Genomic DNA, 17,253 nt, shown 5'->3' on the forward strand with positions numbered 1-17,253 from the left:
CCCTTTTCCCATGGCTGGTCCTGGGTGGGCGGCCATGTTGGGCACAGGGATTATTTTTCTCTCTCTTTCTTAGCAGCCACAATAAAACTGAGGATGGATTTTGCTTTCCTTCTCCAGAGAAATGTCCTTTCTGCCCTTCTTAAGGGAAGTTAATAGCGAGGATAGTCTCTGTCCACTTCTTTGGAGGGTGAGAGAATCCCCTTTTGGCCTGCCTGTTCTCCACCTTCAGAGAGTGATTCTCCCTCTTTACGTTACCTTCCTGACTGAGGCTGAGGGGATCTGGGTTCACCTGCCTGATAACCCTCTCTGCAGCAAGTGACTGCTCGGGAACAGGGACTGCTTGACTTGCCGCCCACCTGTCCCTTCAGTGTCCTCTTTGCTCTCCTCAGAACAAGACAGGTGCCACCACATTAGTGTTGGACCCTGTTCCCACAGTCATGTCTTCTTTAGACTGTTAGTTACTTCTTCCCCTTGTCCCCAGTGCTCAGTGGAAAAGGCTCTTCCCAAGCACATCAGCTTCTAAGTGTGTAGAGAGGGGAAATTTTTTGTTGTTGTTGTTAGACTGCAGGCCCTTGTACTGTGCTTGCTTGCTGTCCCTCATGCCATTATACTGAAAAGAAATCTTGGATTCTTTGCTGCCCTTGACCAGCACTTTTTCGCTGGCCAGCAGCATGCCCTGATCTACCTGTTTGCCTGGCCCGTTGCTAGGCCATAGTGACACAGTTTGGTGTGCTGGGTCAGGAAGTCAGTTCAGTGGGCTTCCCTTCTCCCTTTTGAGAAAGACTTTTTTCACTGAAAGACTGTATGGAAAACACCCCATAGCTGCTTCCTCAGGCTACTGGTATTAAAAATTAGATGTTTGGTACCATCAATGCATTTCCTTCCTTTTGCCTAGCCCTTACCATGGTCCTGCTCTTCCTGTATCTGGGAAACCTAGACTGCTGTCATTAGAGCATCCTTGCTTCTTCCCCTTATCTATGCTGTGACATAAAGCATGTATGGAGATGTGGGAGAGACATGAATCCTGCTGCCCAAAACCCTTGCAGAAAACACGCAATACATGACAACACGCACCACTTTATTTTTATTAACTTGGCAGCAGTTGCAGCTGTCACCAGGACATGCCAAATGGGGCACAAGTGAGTGATCAGAAGTGAGGGTAGAGGAAGGGGGAATCTTCCTTCTTTTAGGAAATACTTTGCAAGGATATACAAATTATGCATCATCCCTTCCCTAGACTTCAGTGTATACAATCTAGTAGCTTGAGGTTGTTACAGATGTTAAATTTTATCTTTGAATGTAAGGTCTAGCTTACTGTATACACATCTTTTATACTGTAGAATTATTAACATACATAAGATTGACCAGTGGATCTACCCACCCAGAGAACTTCCTCTCCCTTGCTACTTTAAGCTCTAGCTATGGGTAGGGTTCTGCAAGTGTTACTTATGGTTGGTCTTGTGCTTATGGATATATATGGTTACATTGTTAGTATGCGTGATACCCACAGCTGCTTAGATACTGTCAGAGAAGCTACAACTGTCTTCATGCAAGTAGAGCCTGTGTCCAGATTGAAATTAGTAGAGTGCTATATACTGACTGCTCACAAAAGAGCCAGTCGCACAAGCATTGCTACAGGCACGCTCTTGGACTCTAGAAGCACAGACTTGGAGTTTATGGGTAGTCCCAAGTTCACAAAAGATGCCAAAGTGTTCGGCCAGTTTGTAGAGACAAATATCAGAAAGCAGTATGTTTTTTGTTGTTCTGCAGTTCAAACTTTACGGTAGATAATAATCATGATAATTAGGTGTGTAATAATAATACACTTTAATTAGTAGGTATTGCACACTTCAAAGCCTTTAATAAGACATAAGACTTCAGATGATAGTATCCATAGAAAATTTAATGTGCCTTTTAAAATAATTTCAGTAGCTAGCAAAGTCAAGTCAACCACATCAGTCAACAAAAATAAATTTACCTTGGCCTGAAGGATGTAACTGTTCATCTCTGGCATTCAACTTGCACGGTTCTTTTTACCTGCCCTCTTCTGTCAGAGGTGTTGCTATTGATGAATAGCCATATAAACAATAATGAAATCACCATCCAATATGTATTTTCATCGGTCAGATTATATCAGTTTTAGACTGTGCCAGTTAGTCATTAAAGCCACTGAATAGCATTATCCTTTTTTTCAAAGAAGGGATTGCAGCATGTCTTGACAGCAGAAACCTTCACATAGGATTAATTTGCATTCACATGTAGTGTAACATCATCAGGCTTCTTAGTTCTTAAAAAGTTAAGGTACCTTCCTTGCCTTTAAGTGCATATAATCAAAACTAAGTGAGAAAATAAGAAACAAGACAGCAGTTCTGTTAGCTTGCACATTCATGAAAGGAAGACATAATAGAAGCTGGCATTCTGAAGGTGATTTATATATTAACTTCTGTCTTAAAGAGTGCAGGGAAACATCTCCGTAAGCTTGTTTGTATGTCTTTGAAAAAAAATTTTTCAATTTTATTTTTTTTAATTTTCTTTTCTGGACCCTCCTTGGGAGAGGGAATGGGGGATGATTTCTAGCAAGTGGGCAAGAAAGTTTAAGGGTCAATTAATTCTTAATATAGATTTTTCACACTGATGTTTTTCTTTAGTGAATTTTGGGAAAAGGGTTGATATCTTGATAGCATTATGACCATGCTACAATGACATCTTCAACAGCTAATCTATACTGGATCAGGAAAATAGGTTGTCTACAACTTATTTCTACCTTCTTGTTGCAGCATAGGGCAGCTACATTCTCTGTGTTTGAATAGAGTCAGTAAAATGCAATTTGTGTTGGGTATATTTCCCTCTTTCCCTATAATCCCCAACCCACAATATTTTCTGTCTAGGAGCTGTTGCAAAGTTTCCCTGTGCCTCTATATTGCAAAGGACTTGTATTTTGTTCTCTGGCTTCTTCATGCCAGCTCTGTCCAAAATTGGTATAAAGCATTGGTGAAAAAGGTCCGTTACCTTTAGTGGAAGCTTTGCATGAGGAGTCACCCCGGTGCTAAAATTGAAATTAGTCAGCTACAGACTTTTGGAAATGTAAGTTCCATCTTTGAAGTTAGAGTTCATAAACTGTGTTCCTGGCCTACCTTTATTTCTTCAATTTTCATTTAGTCCTTCATGACTAATTGTCAACTGTGAGTGGGTTCCCCATGGAGTCAATTGGGACTTTTGTCTTAAAAAAAAAAAACAAAAACAACAACAACAACAAAAAAACTATCATATTAATGTGATGTGCTAATACTTAGATTGATTCTAACTGCATGTTTGCTTGTTTTTTACATTGCAAATTCCCATGAAGATGCATATTCTTTTTTTGAAGCTGTATTTGTGAATAAAGCTTTAATTTAAATTAGGATTTGTGAAGGATTGATGGTATCTGTTGATTAGAATGACTTAATTTGCAACCTGGTCAGTGTGTGATAGAGTATAAATGTTTTTGCATGTTGAGTTCATACCTATCTTATAAAAAGGCAATATAACTAACTGAAGTCTAGACTAGGGAGCTAGAGATAGGAGTTAAGGTTCCTGGGTCCTTCACTGCTCTAATAAAGCTTTCTGTATTTGATCTGAGCAAGACACTTAGATTATTCCTTCTGTCTTTCTATTAGTGAACTGGCTATATTCATACCTCTGCAGGTAACATGGTGTGGTAGGAAGAAAGTTGTGAAATTCTGGGATAACAGTCTCTCTCTCTCTCCTGTTTTTTCTGTCTTTAAACAAAATTCATCTTTTTGTTTATCAAGTCACCTGCATAATGGAGTACATACTTATTTCTGACCTGCTATTATGTCCTTAATACTGTATTGCTTATGATTTCACCCAGTAGGCAGAAATTGGGCCACCAGCAGTGCCCTGACAAGTACTGATTTATTTATATTTTTTTAATTAAAAGCCTTAGAAAGTGAAGCTTAAACAGCAAGAATAGCACATCCCATCATGTGAATTTTGAAGAACACTGTGAACGACTCATTAATCTGAAGTCCCTTTTWAAAAGAAGTGTGTGTGTGTGTATATAAGCACACACAGCATATGTATGTCATAACTTGTTTGCTTTGTGTCAAATAATATCAAGCTGTGAATGAAACCGTAAATATATAACCACACATCTTTTAGAGATCACTTCAATGAGGCACAGCTGCCTTACTCTGCAGCTGTCATGTAAAAGCTGCTATCCACAGGTGCTTTAGATAATAGAAAACATTTGGGACCTGACACTTACATCACTGTAAGTCAGTGAATTTATCGAGTTAAAATTTGCATTATGAAAACTGAATCCTTTGCTTGCCACCTCATTTAGGTGGAGACCCTGGATTAAATACGTATTTTGTTTATTGACATGTTTTTGAAGATTGGAAGTACCAGTAATGTTTTAACCAGGGTAAAATGTTTTATCCTTTCTAGCTGTTTCGTCATTTTCTCTTGAGACAATAATGGCAGTCTGTAGGGATTATATCTGTCTAACTACATGAAAGTTGTTCATTGGTAAATAAATACAATTGGATCTTAGACCAGATTCCAGAATTCAGTTGAAATTATAAGGGARTCAGGTAGGTTTTTTTGCAGTGATGCATAGGAGGAAAGAAACAGATTTCTCCATTTCTCATAAGTTGATCTGTCTRGTTGTATGCAAAAAAAAAAAAGTTCTCCCCAGTAATGGTAATCGCTTTGATCAGAACATGTTATCAAATGGCCAGCCTTTTAATACAAGAGTTTAATGACTGTTGACTTTTTTCCCTCTATGCGTAACAAAGAGCATGAAGCGCATCAGCTGACAGGAGGAAAAAAAAAAAAAAAAGGTTTCTATCTTGCAGTTCTGCCAGTTATCTGTATATAGCTAAAATATATTGGCTCGCTCCCTGAAGGTCTTCTCCCATTTTCAGCTAGAGGGGGAAGAAAACACCTTTCAGTCTGAAAGGCTTTATTTCTTGTGGTATATCTAGAACAATTTGTAATTTGGGGGGAATTTTTTAGCATCCATATTTTCAACCAAGCATCTGACAGCTATGTGCTGAAAAGCTAAATGTAGAGTATTTATCATTGGGATTAATCATTTTATTGAGCAAAGGCTTCTTGCATACAAAAATATTCAAGATCAAAGCTTTGAAAAACAAAGCTGTTACATTACAGAAGAGAGAAGACATTTTCTTAGTTCAGTTGATATGAACAGATGAAATGCTATGCGCATAATGCAAGTTAGTGTCAAAAGAAGCTTGTAACTACAATCTCTTTAGCATTTTGTCTTTGCGTCTCTTGAATAATTATGAGGTGTTGAATAATATATTTTTACAATGTGTGCAAAGACTTCCTCTGTAGTTTTAACCTTTCTACATAGACATATGTGTATGCTTTAATTAATAGATCAGGTTATTTATCCTAACTATTTATAGACTGTCCATCACTATAGTATTAAGGCACTGTTACTTGTTTGGCATGAAGTAATATGATGCCAGACAAATAGTTACTGTTGTAAGCGTCACCATTCTTTTGCCAGCTAAGAGAAGCTTTGTCCTAGAAGCTTTACATAGATTTTTTTTTTTTCTGGATGTTTCTGTGAGGGATGACTATTGAAAAGTAGGAATATGTAGTTATGGATCAGTTCTGATGGTCATCCKTTCAAGATCTTCATCTGAGTTCTTGATTGTTTTTGATAAGGTCATGTAATTATAAAAAAAGTTTGTACTAACAGGCAGAGAAAATAATATTTAAGGCTCTTTGATTCTTTCTTTTCCCTGCTAAGCAGATCTCTAGCATGAACTTATATTTCAGAGCCTTATTTCTTGGAATCTGTTGTCATATCATGTCATCCAGATTTTTTTTTTTTTAATACAATATTTGAATTTGTGTTAATTAAGTGAACGAGAGCTGRGCATTTTGAGTTTTATTTCTGACTAATCCACCCACTTCCAGCAGAATCTTGGGCATGTTGTTTAATTTCACTGRACTCAATTTCCCGCCTTTAAGATGAGGGTAATAACATTCTTAACATACTGCAGGTTTTATGTAAATAAATAAGCTAGTCACAGAATCACAGAATGGTTGAGGTTGGAAGGGACCTCTGGAGATCATCTAGTCCAATCCCCCTGCTCAAGCGGGGTCAGCTAGAGCACGTTGCACAGGATCGCGTCCAGGTGTGTTTTGAATATYTCCAGAGAAGGAGACTCCACAACCTCTCTGGGCAACCTGTTCYAGTGCTCTGTCACCCTCACAGTGAAGAAGTTTTTCCTCATGTTCAGATGGAACTTCCYGTGTTTCAGTTTGTGCCCATCGCCTYGCGTCCTGTCKCTCAGCACCACTGAAAAGAGTCTGGCYCCATCCTCTTGACACCCTCCCTTCAGATACTTGTACACACTGATAAGATTCCCCCCTCAGTCTTCTCTTCTCTAGGCTGAACAGGCCAAGCTCTCTGTCTTTCCTCATAAGAGAGATGTTCCAGTCCCCTAATCATCTTTGTAGCCCTTCACGGGACTTGCTCCAGTAGTGCCACATCCCTCTTGTCCTGGGGAGCCCAGAACTGGATGCAGTACTCCAGATGTGGCCTCACCAGGGTTGAAAWGTAATGTCTTTGAAGCATGCAGGTAATATAGAATGAGTGCTATGAATTTTTTTTTTTTTTAATAGAAACAGAATTAGTGACATACCTCAGAAAAATAATTCATAAATGTGCTCCTTCTCCATGTAAGTGATGATGGTGGAGGTTTCTCATTCATAGCTTCTTGCTTAGATTTATGAAAGCACTGGTCTAATTCATTTAATGGAGTATTGAAGCCTAATGTAATACACTTGGTTAATTATATATTAGAATTATTAGTATACAAAACCCCCACAAATTATTGTRATATAATTTTATTTGACAAGTAAGAGACTTAACTTTTTTTTTTTTTTTAATCAATTGGCTATTTTTTTCCCCCTTATCAGTGACAAGGAATTTTCTTTACTAAACAGAGCAGTTTTAGGCAGATGTTTGTGTGAAAAGTTCAACGGACACATTTAAACAATTACTGCTTTATACAGMATTCATGAGCAGGAGTTTGGATATGTTTGGTTGGGATAATTTGGCCTAAGTGTTATATTCATTAGTAATGTTTTGTAGATTCAGCAAGATGAAAGGAGTTATCCATTAGGAGTATTTAACTGTTTTTACTGGTGTAAACTTCAGTGGCAACAACTTAAGTATACCCCGCTGTTTTGTAGTAGTACCCGGTAATACCAATTCAGTTCATGAATGTGCACAGTACTGTAGAAAAATGGAGTCAGAAGGCTCCTYCAAGAAGTCATTTAATCTATGTTGCTTCCCCAGTATTACATGTACCATTTCTTACAGTTCTGTCTGTTTTCAGAGGCATCCAGAGGTGGAAATTCCATGAGTTTCCTGGGAAGYCTGTTGCAGTTCTTTATTCCTAGAAGCTTTTTTTGATGTCTAGCTTGGAATCTTCTGTTCTTCAATTTGAGCCCTTGATTTCTTGTTTCTATTACAGATGTGGAGAACAGRTCATTTCTTTCCACTTTGCAGCAGTTTTTTATGTATCTGAAGATGATTATTATGCTTCAGTAATCTCTTCTGTAGATTAAACAACTCCAGGTCATTTCATCTTTTCTTGAAGATCACATTTTCTAAACTTGATTATTTTTGTAGCTCTCTTCTGGACTCTCTGCTTGGTCTGTGTCTGTCTTAGTGTTATGCTCGAGGCAGTGTTATGGCATAGAAAGCATATTCTCATCATTAAAAATGAGGAACCATTAAATGTCTCTTTGTTTGCTGACAACTCAGTACTGGATGCCACAGGCCAACATGACAAGCTGGAGCTGTTACTGGCCTTCCTGTCACTTAAATTTTTTTTTCCAACTCATAATGAATGCTGTGAAAGGGTGATAAGAGCAAAGCAAAGACAGCYGTGGAGATGTGCTTGTACCCCTCAATAGAATAGCAGAGCAGAGAGCTAGGGAGACAGCTGGAAGAAGGAAGGTCATCTAAAAACCCTGAAAAAAGAGTGCTTTGGGGGTTAAAAGTTGGCTGAAAAGGACTTGGAGCACTGAGTAAAGAAATCATCTTTGTTGCACCCATGTTCAGAGAAACAGGATTCTTTTTACTTTCCTTGTAAATTAACAGGATTGCAGCAGAGAGATTTCTCTACCGAGGGTTTCTCCTGCCACCTGAAGGAGCCCACAAGTACCCTCAATTTAAGCAAACTCTTCAGGTCCAAAAAAAGAAAAGAGTAGAAGAGCTGGTTTTGATAGAAGTTATTTGAGAGTTGGGTTGGGCCTTGTCTTTTTTGTTTGTTTGTTTGTTTGTTTAAGGCCTACATAAGGGAAGGGCAAATCCAGTTCCATAGAGATCACCAGTGAAATTGTACATAAATGTTTTCAAGGCAGAATCTTAAATGATACAGTAAATATAAAAACAAAAAATTGTGAGGCATGGGGGTAGCTATATTAAACATATAGTTCAAATTGGTAGTATGTGAATAGATGCAAACCAGTTTAGTAAAAGGAACTACTGATTTATATCTTAAGAAGTTCGTAGAAGTAATTGCAGTACTAGTCGTTCAGAATTGCATGCAGAATGAGATGAATGACCTTTGCTATTTTATTAATAGGAATGCTGAGGGAAGTGGGGAACAGAAGAAGGTCARCTATTGAACATAAGTGGTGCGATGGGCTTTCTTTAAATACCATTCTTAAATATTTGTTTTAAGAATAATATAATGTTTCAAAATTATAATTGGAAAATGAGAATTATGTGTATTTGTATAATCAAGCATAAATGAGYTTTTGTTAGTAAAATATCATAATGCTGCTACAGCATAACAGTGTAAGTTCTGCAAATCCTTTTTAGCCAAACAAAGCACAGAAAAATGGCAGTGTAAGAGATTGTGTTTGTTTCTGAAGGGAGCACAAAGAACTGCATATGTTGCTTAAAAAATTACTAGCTATTTTGGATTTAGCAAACAGTAACAAGTATTTAGGATTCTTACTGTTTTTAAACTTTCCTGGCTGAGGCAATTACTTTAGATCAGCATTTGTCAGAATTTTGTTTTGGCTTATGTTGGATTGCAGGAAATTCATGATGAGCATGGTTTTGTGTTTTACAGGTATTGTGGCACAACAGCCAAATGAAAATTGAAGATTGCATTTGCACAAAGTGGTAGCACGCAGTCTTAGCAGCCACTCTTGTAAATCCAGCTTTAGACTGATTTACAAACCGAAGTTTATAGCAGGCTCAGCTTTTGTTTGGCCACAATTATGGTTGTGTTAGGATAAGAAGGGAAGGCACAGCTTAATGATATAAGATTTTTTTTATTTAATTGCTCTGTGATTACTTAATCCAGTTTACATTTTAAAACTATTTGTATTTAAGTTTTTCAACAGTTTAAAGTTATTCTGTGTTTAAGCCTTCTGGTCAGCACTGTTTTCTGTGGCTATTGAAAACACAGATTGTCTGAAAATGAGTTGGATTATTTTCTTGCTTGTCCTTTATTATGAGCTGTTTATTTTGGCCAGTTTGTTTCGGAACATTTCTCATCAGATTTTATGGCTGTCAAATGGTAGTAGAGATGACAAAATGCAATCATAACAGTCTCTTCTGCCACCAAAATGTAATCAAGAAGAGCAAAATCCCTCCTAGACATGTTAATTCCTATTCACTTGGAATACAGAACTTGTTCAGCTCTCAGTCCTTTCTAGTGATTTTGTAGTAGTTGGAAAGAATCATTCTTTTTTGCTATAACCCATATGGGAAATGAGGAAATTCAGGTTCTGTAGTGTCTTGATTATAATCCCTAGTTTCTTTAAAAAAAGCAGTTGAGCTTTTGGAACTACCAGTGTTAGTTAAAGACTCCTAAGTGTATTATTAAGCAGAATTAAAATTTTGCATAAGCATCATTTAGAATCAAAGTTTAGAAACAGCCAAATCCTGTTTAAATGAAGCAATACAAAACTAGTTCAGTAAGAAAGCTTCTTTCAGTTTACTTGGCTTGATGGCTTGAAAGTTGTCCAAGTGTGATTGGAAATGTGTGTTTATTGATTAGATGTCAGTATAATATTGATGAAAGCTTTTTGGAGACCTTTGATAATTCTCCTGCCCTCTGAGAAGAGGTGTCCTGTAGGACGCTTGACACTAGAGAAAATTGTTCATTGTGACAGGGCTATGGGAAYGTACAGGAGATGAAATATATGTGAGTTTGATTAGAGGAGGAGCCTGAGCTTAGCCAAGGACTGCCTGCACATTTGCACGCACATTTTTTACTCATCTAAGCTTGAATTTTCAATCTCTGTTTGTCATATGCATGTTGGCAATAGTCCTAGAATATTCCAAACCAAAGATCGAGCAGAAACGTAATTCTTCATTCTTTCAGCCTGATTTTATTTGTTTAAAGGTAATGGGTTATGGGGCAGTGACTTCTGATTTCAGGCTGTTAGGTTTGGCTTTATCAGGAGAGGCATAAAGACTGAAATTTTAAGGCAAAAACAAGGGTTTGCAGGAGGAAACTTCACAGATTTCTTTCTGCAAAGGAAACACAACTGATTAAATTAGAATGTGGATTCAGCTCTATAACCTGAGGAATAAATAGGAACTGGAAAATACACAGCTCAAATTTTTTCTTTGGAATATTGGGAAATACAAACATTGTAAGTAGTGCTGGAATTACAATTATTTTTATAATGAGAGTTTTTTTGCCTGACAAAACAGTTTTTTCCAGTAAAAGGTTTTTCTTCTTTTCCCTTTACAGAATGGCGGATACAGACCTTTTTATGGAATGTGAGGAGGAGGAGCTGGAACCATGGCAGAAAATCAGTGATGTGATTGAAGATTCTGTTGTTGAGGATTATAATTCGGTTGATAAAACTGCTACGGGTAATTAAGTATTTTAGTCTAGAATTATTCAAGTTATGGGTGTTATATTTAAGGGAAACTGCAGTGATTGCTTATATCCTATCCAGTAAGTAATCTTATTTGAAACAACAACAAAAAAAAACTGTTAATGAATAATTTAACAAATTTCGATCTCTGTATTTGCGATCAGAGCTTTTCTTGTGCTGGGTAGAGCTGATGTTGTAGTGATACTGCTGTAGGCTAGCTGTCCTTCTAACAAGTAGTCTGGGAGGTGGGAAATGGAGCTCTTTCTCTGTATGTGAGAAGTAAGATTTTTGTAGGTGTTAGCAAGGATGTCCTATTAAAAAATGAGGCGGGAACTTTGGTTAACAGGTACTTATGTTATACAGCCAAAGTAGTAGTTCCTTAAAAATACAGGATTTATAATGCACATAAAAGAAAAACAGCATAATACTTTTTGTTTTACAAAGTACTTTAATGCGTATCGACGTTCAGTGGTGACGAACAGTTTGATTCTTCCAGCAGTTCTGAAATGAAGGAGGAAGTCAGGTATTTGATGAATTGTGTTTCCCCTAACTTAGCTTACGTAGTCAAACCAGTGAGATTACAACTAGTTTATTGTTACTTCTTTAACCTATGATTTGGTGTCATGAGTTTTAGCTGATATTTTTGACCATTTTCTGCAAATTGAAAGATGTGCAACTTTGATGTTCAGAGTTTGTATTTAATGTGTAGATCAGCGTATCTTATCCACTGGCTTTTTTATGAGAAATTTGGACTCATAAAAGGAAATAATTTGTAGATCGGAGGCTTTTTGTTTTTCAGATAATATTTAATCATTCTGTGTGTAATGGAACCCCTAACTAAGGAAGGACATAAAAATGGTATTTTTTTGACTGTTGGTTTCAGTTGGTATCAACACAATGAGTTGGGCCATTGGGCATATACCTATGTTATACAAATCAAAACTTCAGCATGAGCATTTAAAATTCAGGAGTAAATGAAACATGACTGTATTCAGAAAAAAATTTATTCACTATCCCTTTGATTCTTCCCTTTGTTTCTACTTGAGTCTGGTGTGTAGGAAAAAGAATTCTTATCCTAGTTACAYGTGTGGATGAAGTAGACTGGCATGTTTAATAAATTAGGCTTTTGTTTAGCCATTTGAATTGCGTTTTCTTGGCTATTTGGTCAAGATCAAGTAAAGCATCAGCTTAATATTTGGAATAGAAAAGGGACTATGTCTTGTTATAGGCCCAGGGATAACACTAGTGATTCATTCTCTCTCTTGTGTTTCTGATGGCGGCTATCCTAAATTTCAATCCTTGCATGAAGTGCTCTGGAAGCATTTTTGGTAGTCAGTGTTTTTAACTTCTTAGCAGTAGCTGTTCTGCACATCTTGTGGTAAACAAAGGGTGTTTGTGGAAGTAGTCAACATTTGGGGCTTTAAAAAGCTAGTTGATATTTAGAGATGAGTAGAATTTGGCTGTTTCTGCTTAGGGAAGAATACACTTCTGCTGTTGCCCTGTGTTTCCTCTTGCTCTTCCTACCAGAAAAAGATTAGAAGGAGTTTGCTTTGATAAATTAGTAGAGATGCCAAGGTAGAAGGATATTAGTAAGGAGAAAGAGATTCATTCATAGATGAGTTGGAATGGGCATAAAACTGACAGTGGTTTTGAGTTAGTTGAATAGCTTGTCTTGCTTGGGCTGTTTGGTATAAAATACAGGCCTAAGGAAGCTGGATGTGGCTGTAGACTGTTGTCTGAAGTTAAAAATTTTACTTGGTATGATCGTATGGCCTATAGCCAAGCCGCATGCTGTTATGGTGTCTCTACAAACAAATTGTGCTCACTCTCTCTCTCTTTCTCTAAATATGATTATGCAGTTCCTTTCTGGCAGTTTCAGTGAGTCTGCAGCCTGTTTCTGCCCCTCTGTCAGTTGTTGCCCATGCGTCCACAGGTGGTAATCTCTCTACAGCCGTGTCAGTCAGTAGCAGCGGGGCTCAAAATAGCGACAGTGCTAAGAAGTCGCTAGTGACACTATTTGCAAGCAACAATGGTAAGCAGAAATCCCTTCAGTATTTAGAATGCTTTGGGGTGCAGAGGGGAAATGTGAGGCTCTCTTGTAGTCACACTGTCTTGTGCTGCAAGCATATGAGTTTTCATGAGCTGAACAGGAAGGTGTCAGGTTGGTATTTGGGTGGAAGTCCTGTGAAAACTTGCAGGGACTACAGTGAGTAGCAGTTGGTTTCTTTCTGTTCAAAATTAAATCCAGTGTCCTTACATATTACTGGAAATTATCACTGGCAGTATCACCCTTTAGGTAAGATGTAAAATCAAGGTCCTGACTGCTCATGGTCACTGTGGGGCACTGTGGTGTGTTTTGCAAGAGATGTGTTAAAACTGGTGTGTTGGCCAAATTCCAAGGTGAATAATTCTGTTTCTTAAATTTGGGGGGTTTTTTGCTATTAGAGTTGTCTTGCTTCATTTCAGAGATAGCATAAGCAATCTCTCTGCATAACTTACTAATTTAATACACTGAAATAGAAAATGCTGTAGGATCCTTTAGGATTAAGGAGCTGTACAAGTACATTTGTCAAACTAACTAAAAAGTTGCCACATACCATTTTTAATATAATTTGATCAGAAACACAAGTAATGAGAAAGGTTCTTTTTACATTATTTGAAATGATGATACATTTGTGGGAAGTCTTAAAAATATCTTCAACTCCAAGTGTATTGCAGATATCACTACTTAATATGCCTGTGATCAGTATTTCATAACTCTACTAATAAAAAGTGAACTGAGAGATGTTCTAAATCAATTACAAGAAATTAATAAAGGCTTTGTGATATCAATGTGCTAATTAGATTAACAGTTAAAAAAGCAAAATGAGCATGGCTATTTTAAAAAAATCTGCTAATAGCAATATATTTATCAGTAAAATATTTTGATACTCTTCTGGCAAGTTCAAATATATCTCTTTAGGAGCCGTTATCCAAATGTTTCCCAAATCCCCTCAGAACCAATGGGAATCATACAGGAATCTAATTTCCAGGCATTTGTCACATCTTAAATTTGAAAGGATTGCACAGAATCGCAACAGTCTAACAATTTTTCTTATTTGTTCCTTTCTATTTATTTATCTTTGGCTGTCTTAAAAGTAAGAGTCATGGTAAGCTCTTACCTTGGGAATCAGAGCTCCAGCATCTGATTTGAGAAAGGAAGTGAGGAAGGTTAGAAAAAGAAGACAAAATCTTATGGTTTTGTCTTCCTTTCTCAGTTCCTTGCTGCATAGTCTGACTATGCCCAGCAGTCTCTTCGGACTTTGAGAAAGTTAGAGGTTTAGAGAGATTGCTGGTATACTGCTGCTGTAGGCTAGCTAGAAATTCCTTTTTTGTACTTCTGTGAACTGTAACACATACATAGAATTGTTTTCCTAGTGGCTCAGTTCCTTACTGTACTCAGTAGCCTCCTTGCCCTGAAAAGCTGGTAGTATGTTTCCAGATACTTGTCACTGTAGCCTGTCCTAGAGGAATGGAATAATAGGCATAGCTACCTACAATTCTTTTTTTTTCTAATTCTGATTTGCAAACAGAATTAGTGGTAGTTGTTGGGGAAATACTACCTTCAGGTTTTTACTCTGTAGATTAAAAACATCAGTCAGGTAGGGATTGTCATTTGGTGTGACTCAATCTATCACTTTCGACAGTCCTTTTTCTTCTGTGTGTGCCTTGTAGAATGTCATTTCATCATAATTTACCAATGTGGAAGTGAATTGAGCAGTGAGTGCAGTTTTGCTGGTCTTTCTTGCTTATGCAGGATTTGCCTTGTTGGGTAGGCCATTGATGTCTTCCAGGACTGTAGGAGCTGTGTTTAATTTGCCCTCTTCTCAGATCATGATGCAGTATTGCATGGTTGGATCTCTGTCTGCCCCGCAGTGCATTTCTGTGTATTGGAGCATCTTAGGGTTTGTAGAATTTCTTAGGTAATGTTTGGTCAGAAAACTATACTTAGATTACTGAAAAATTCTGAAAATCTCAAAAGCATGTGTCAGTATCCTTTGGAAGACAGGTGGGAGTGAAATGACGTTTACAGCCTCAAAACAAAATTACTTTCCAAATGCACAGAATTTATGACTTCACAGCTTGGTTAGTTCCTTTAGTATTGTTGAAACAAAGCAGTCAACATCAGTTAAGGTTGTATATTACAGTATAAGGATGATGTGGGTTATATTTGTGCTTTTTGTGTCAATTGGAGTGGAGATGAAATCTCTGTAGGCATTAGGAACATGTGTTAGGTATTCCTGGTTGTTTCCACATGGCTTTTCTCTTTAATTTAGTGATAGACATTAAGTGGTTTGGGATGGATTCTTTAAGTGGGGGGGGGGGGGAATAGAAATATGCCTGTTTTTTGCATATCTCTGGAGCAGTTTAATTTTTGTGGTGGAGTAAATTCTCCTTGTGATTACATTGATGCAGCAGAGGATAGCTTGGCCCATTAACTTTAGGACCAATACGAATAAAACTCTTCAGCCTACAGCATGGCCTTTTCTTCTTGGAATAGTTGTATTTGTTAAGCCACTGCCATCTCGTATGACATGACTTTGACTTGCAGGGGAATCCTTTTTGGCTTGTTGCCAGTGAGGATTTTGAGTGGCAAAGTGCCACAGGGACATCTGTTACCTCTTCAGTCCCTGCAGTCTTTGCTGGCCCAGTAACTGAGGGTCAGATCCCAGTTTAAGTTGTGACTATGTAGAATGCTTATGAAATGAGCCATGTCTGGAGTCATCCCAGCCTTCAGAAATCTGTTTTTTATGCTCATGGCTGTCATCTTGCATTTTGTTTTACATTTAATTAAAAAGACTTCCAAGTTAGGGTTGAAAAAGACTCATTAAATCTATCCATCTCTCAGTGTAAGGTTTTGTTGTTTTTTTGTTTTGTTTTTTCCCTCTAGGATATAATTTGCCATGTGCAAGCCTGCAGGCCTAAAATTTATCCTTTCCTTAAACAACAGCATCCATGTTGGTAAATACCTAACCTTAAAGCTAATTGACTGTACATTAGCAAACCATGTGCCAGAATTTCTCATGCGGGGTGTTGTACTATTTAACATTGAAATACACAAAACATCACCTCTCCTTTGAACAAGCGGAGCAGAAGAGCATAGTGGACTGGATTTAAATGAACTCGCATCCAAAAATCAAGAAATAGAATTTCAAAGCTAAAGATGGAAGTATCTTCTAGCTTATCTTTTTCCATCTTTCTGCTGGAGCTGAATTGTTTCCTGCAGTTTAGTTTTAAAATGTCTCAAATTACTGGGACATAAAAGGAAAAATTACTGAAAGCTAAATATATTTGAAGTGACGTTTGGCCTAATTCTTTCTTTTCTTAATTTCCTTTGATTGTTTTTAGCTATACCTGTGTTGTACTCAAAGTGGTTCTTTCTTATGGGTTATATATACTTGCATAGCTAGCTGGTTATAATATATATGTCTGTCGGTTTCAACAGTGTCCTCTTACCCAAAAAAGACTGTTGTTGTTGACAAGAAAATGAGATAGGTGCCACACTGCATGTCAGCCTGACAGCTTGACTCGTTTTTAATAATTCCACCATCAGATAAAAATATAACTTACATTCCTGCAATTCTTTTTGCCACAAGAATCACAAAGCACTGTTGTGCTGAAAATATAGAAATTATACAAGGAGATACTGTGCTTCCATTTCATATGCAGCAAATGCCTAACAGTGTATAGTTAAATCAGTTTAGGATAGGAAATGAGAAGACTCTGTCCAGTTTAAATTACTGCCTGTGTCAACGTGACAGGATGCTTGCAATGTATGCCTATTCTGCATACTGCCCTGTGACCCCTCTTTCCTCTAAACTCCATATAACATTTAGTATTATTTTTCTCTCTTACACTTGTTGGGAAAAATTATATAGGTTTGTTTGCACTGAGTTCAGCTAGCCTTTCATCTAGGCAGTAGTGTTACAGCAGAAGCTTCTCTTAGTTTTGCTCCTTGTGCCTACTGTGTCTTGAATGATATGTCCCAGAGCAGTGTTGTACCCGTCATACTTTGAAATGGATTCAGAGTGCATGGAAGCCACCTGAACTTGCTTCTCATAAGACTGATGAAAGGTTCCTCAGATACCTAAAAGTGTCTGTCACCAGGCCCCAGTAATGCATTTACTTCTCTGAGAATGCCCTGGTGAGCTGACTCCACTTGATACCCAAATCACCTGCCGTTAAAGCATTAATGATGTGTCCCTACATTGCTCCTTTTTGTCTACCAGCTATCAGTACTGGCTGCTGATGAGGGCCATTCGTCTGAGACCAAAGTCATCGAACAAATGAGTCATCCCAGGCTTACTG

The 17,253-nt window shown here is 37.6% G+C and overlaps 1 protein-coding gene across 5 annotated transcripts in view; it reads left to right on the forward strand.

Moving 5' to 3' along the window:
• The first annotated feature begins 113 nt into the window (after positions 1-113).
• The window catches only part of POGZ (pogo transposable element derived with ZNF domain), a 38,486-nt gene continuing 21,346 nt past the window's right edge, over positions 114-17,253 (forward strand). For 3 of the 5 annotated variants that reach the window (XM_026083659.1, XM_026083661.1, XM_026083662.1), the window contains exon 1: positions 10,776-10,900. In XM_026083659.1, coding sequence (XP_025939444.1) covers positions 10,777-10,900 — 124 coding nt within the window. In that variant the 5' untranslated portion in view covers position 10,776. Of the gene's footprint in view, positions 188-10,775; positions 10,901-17,253 lie in introns of those variants that run through there. The other 2 variants (XM_026083660.1, XM_026083663.1) reach the window with 2 other exon arrangements.

Source organism: Apteryx rowi, unplaced genomic scaffold, assembly GCF_003343035.1.
Source record: "Apteryx rowi isolate R43461 unplaced genomic scaffold, aptRow1 scaffold_610, whole genome shotgun sequence".
NCBI lineage: Eukaryota > Metazoa > Chordata > Aves > Apterygiformes > Apterygidae > Apteryx > Apteryx rowi.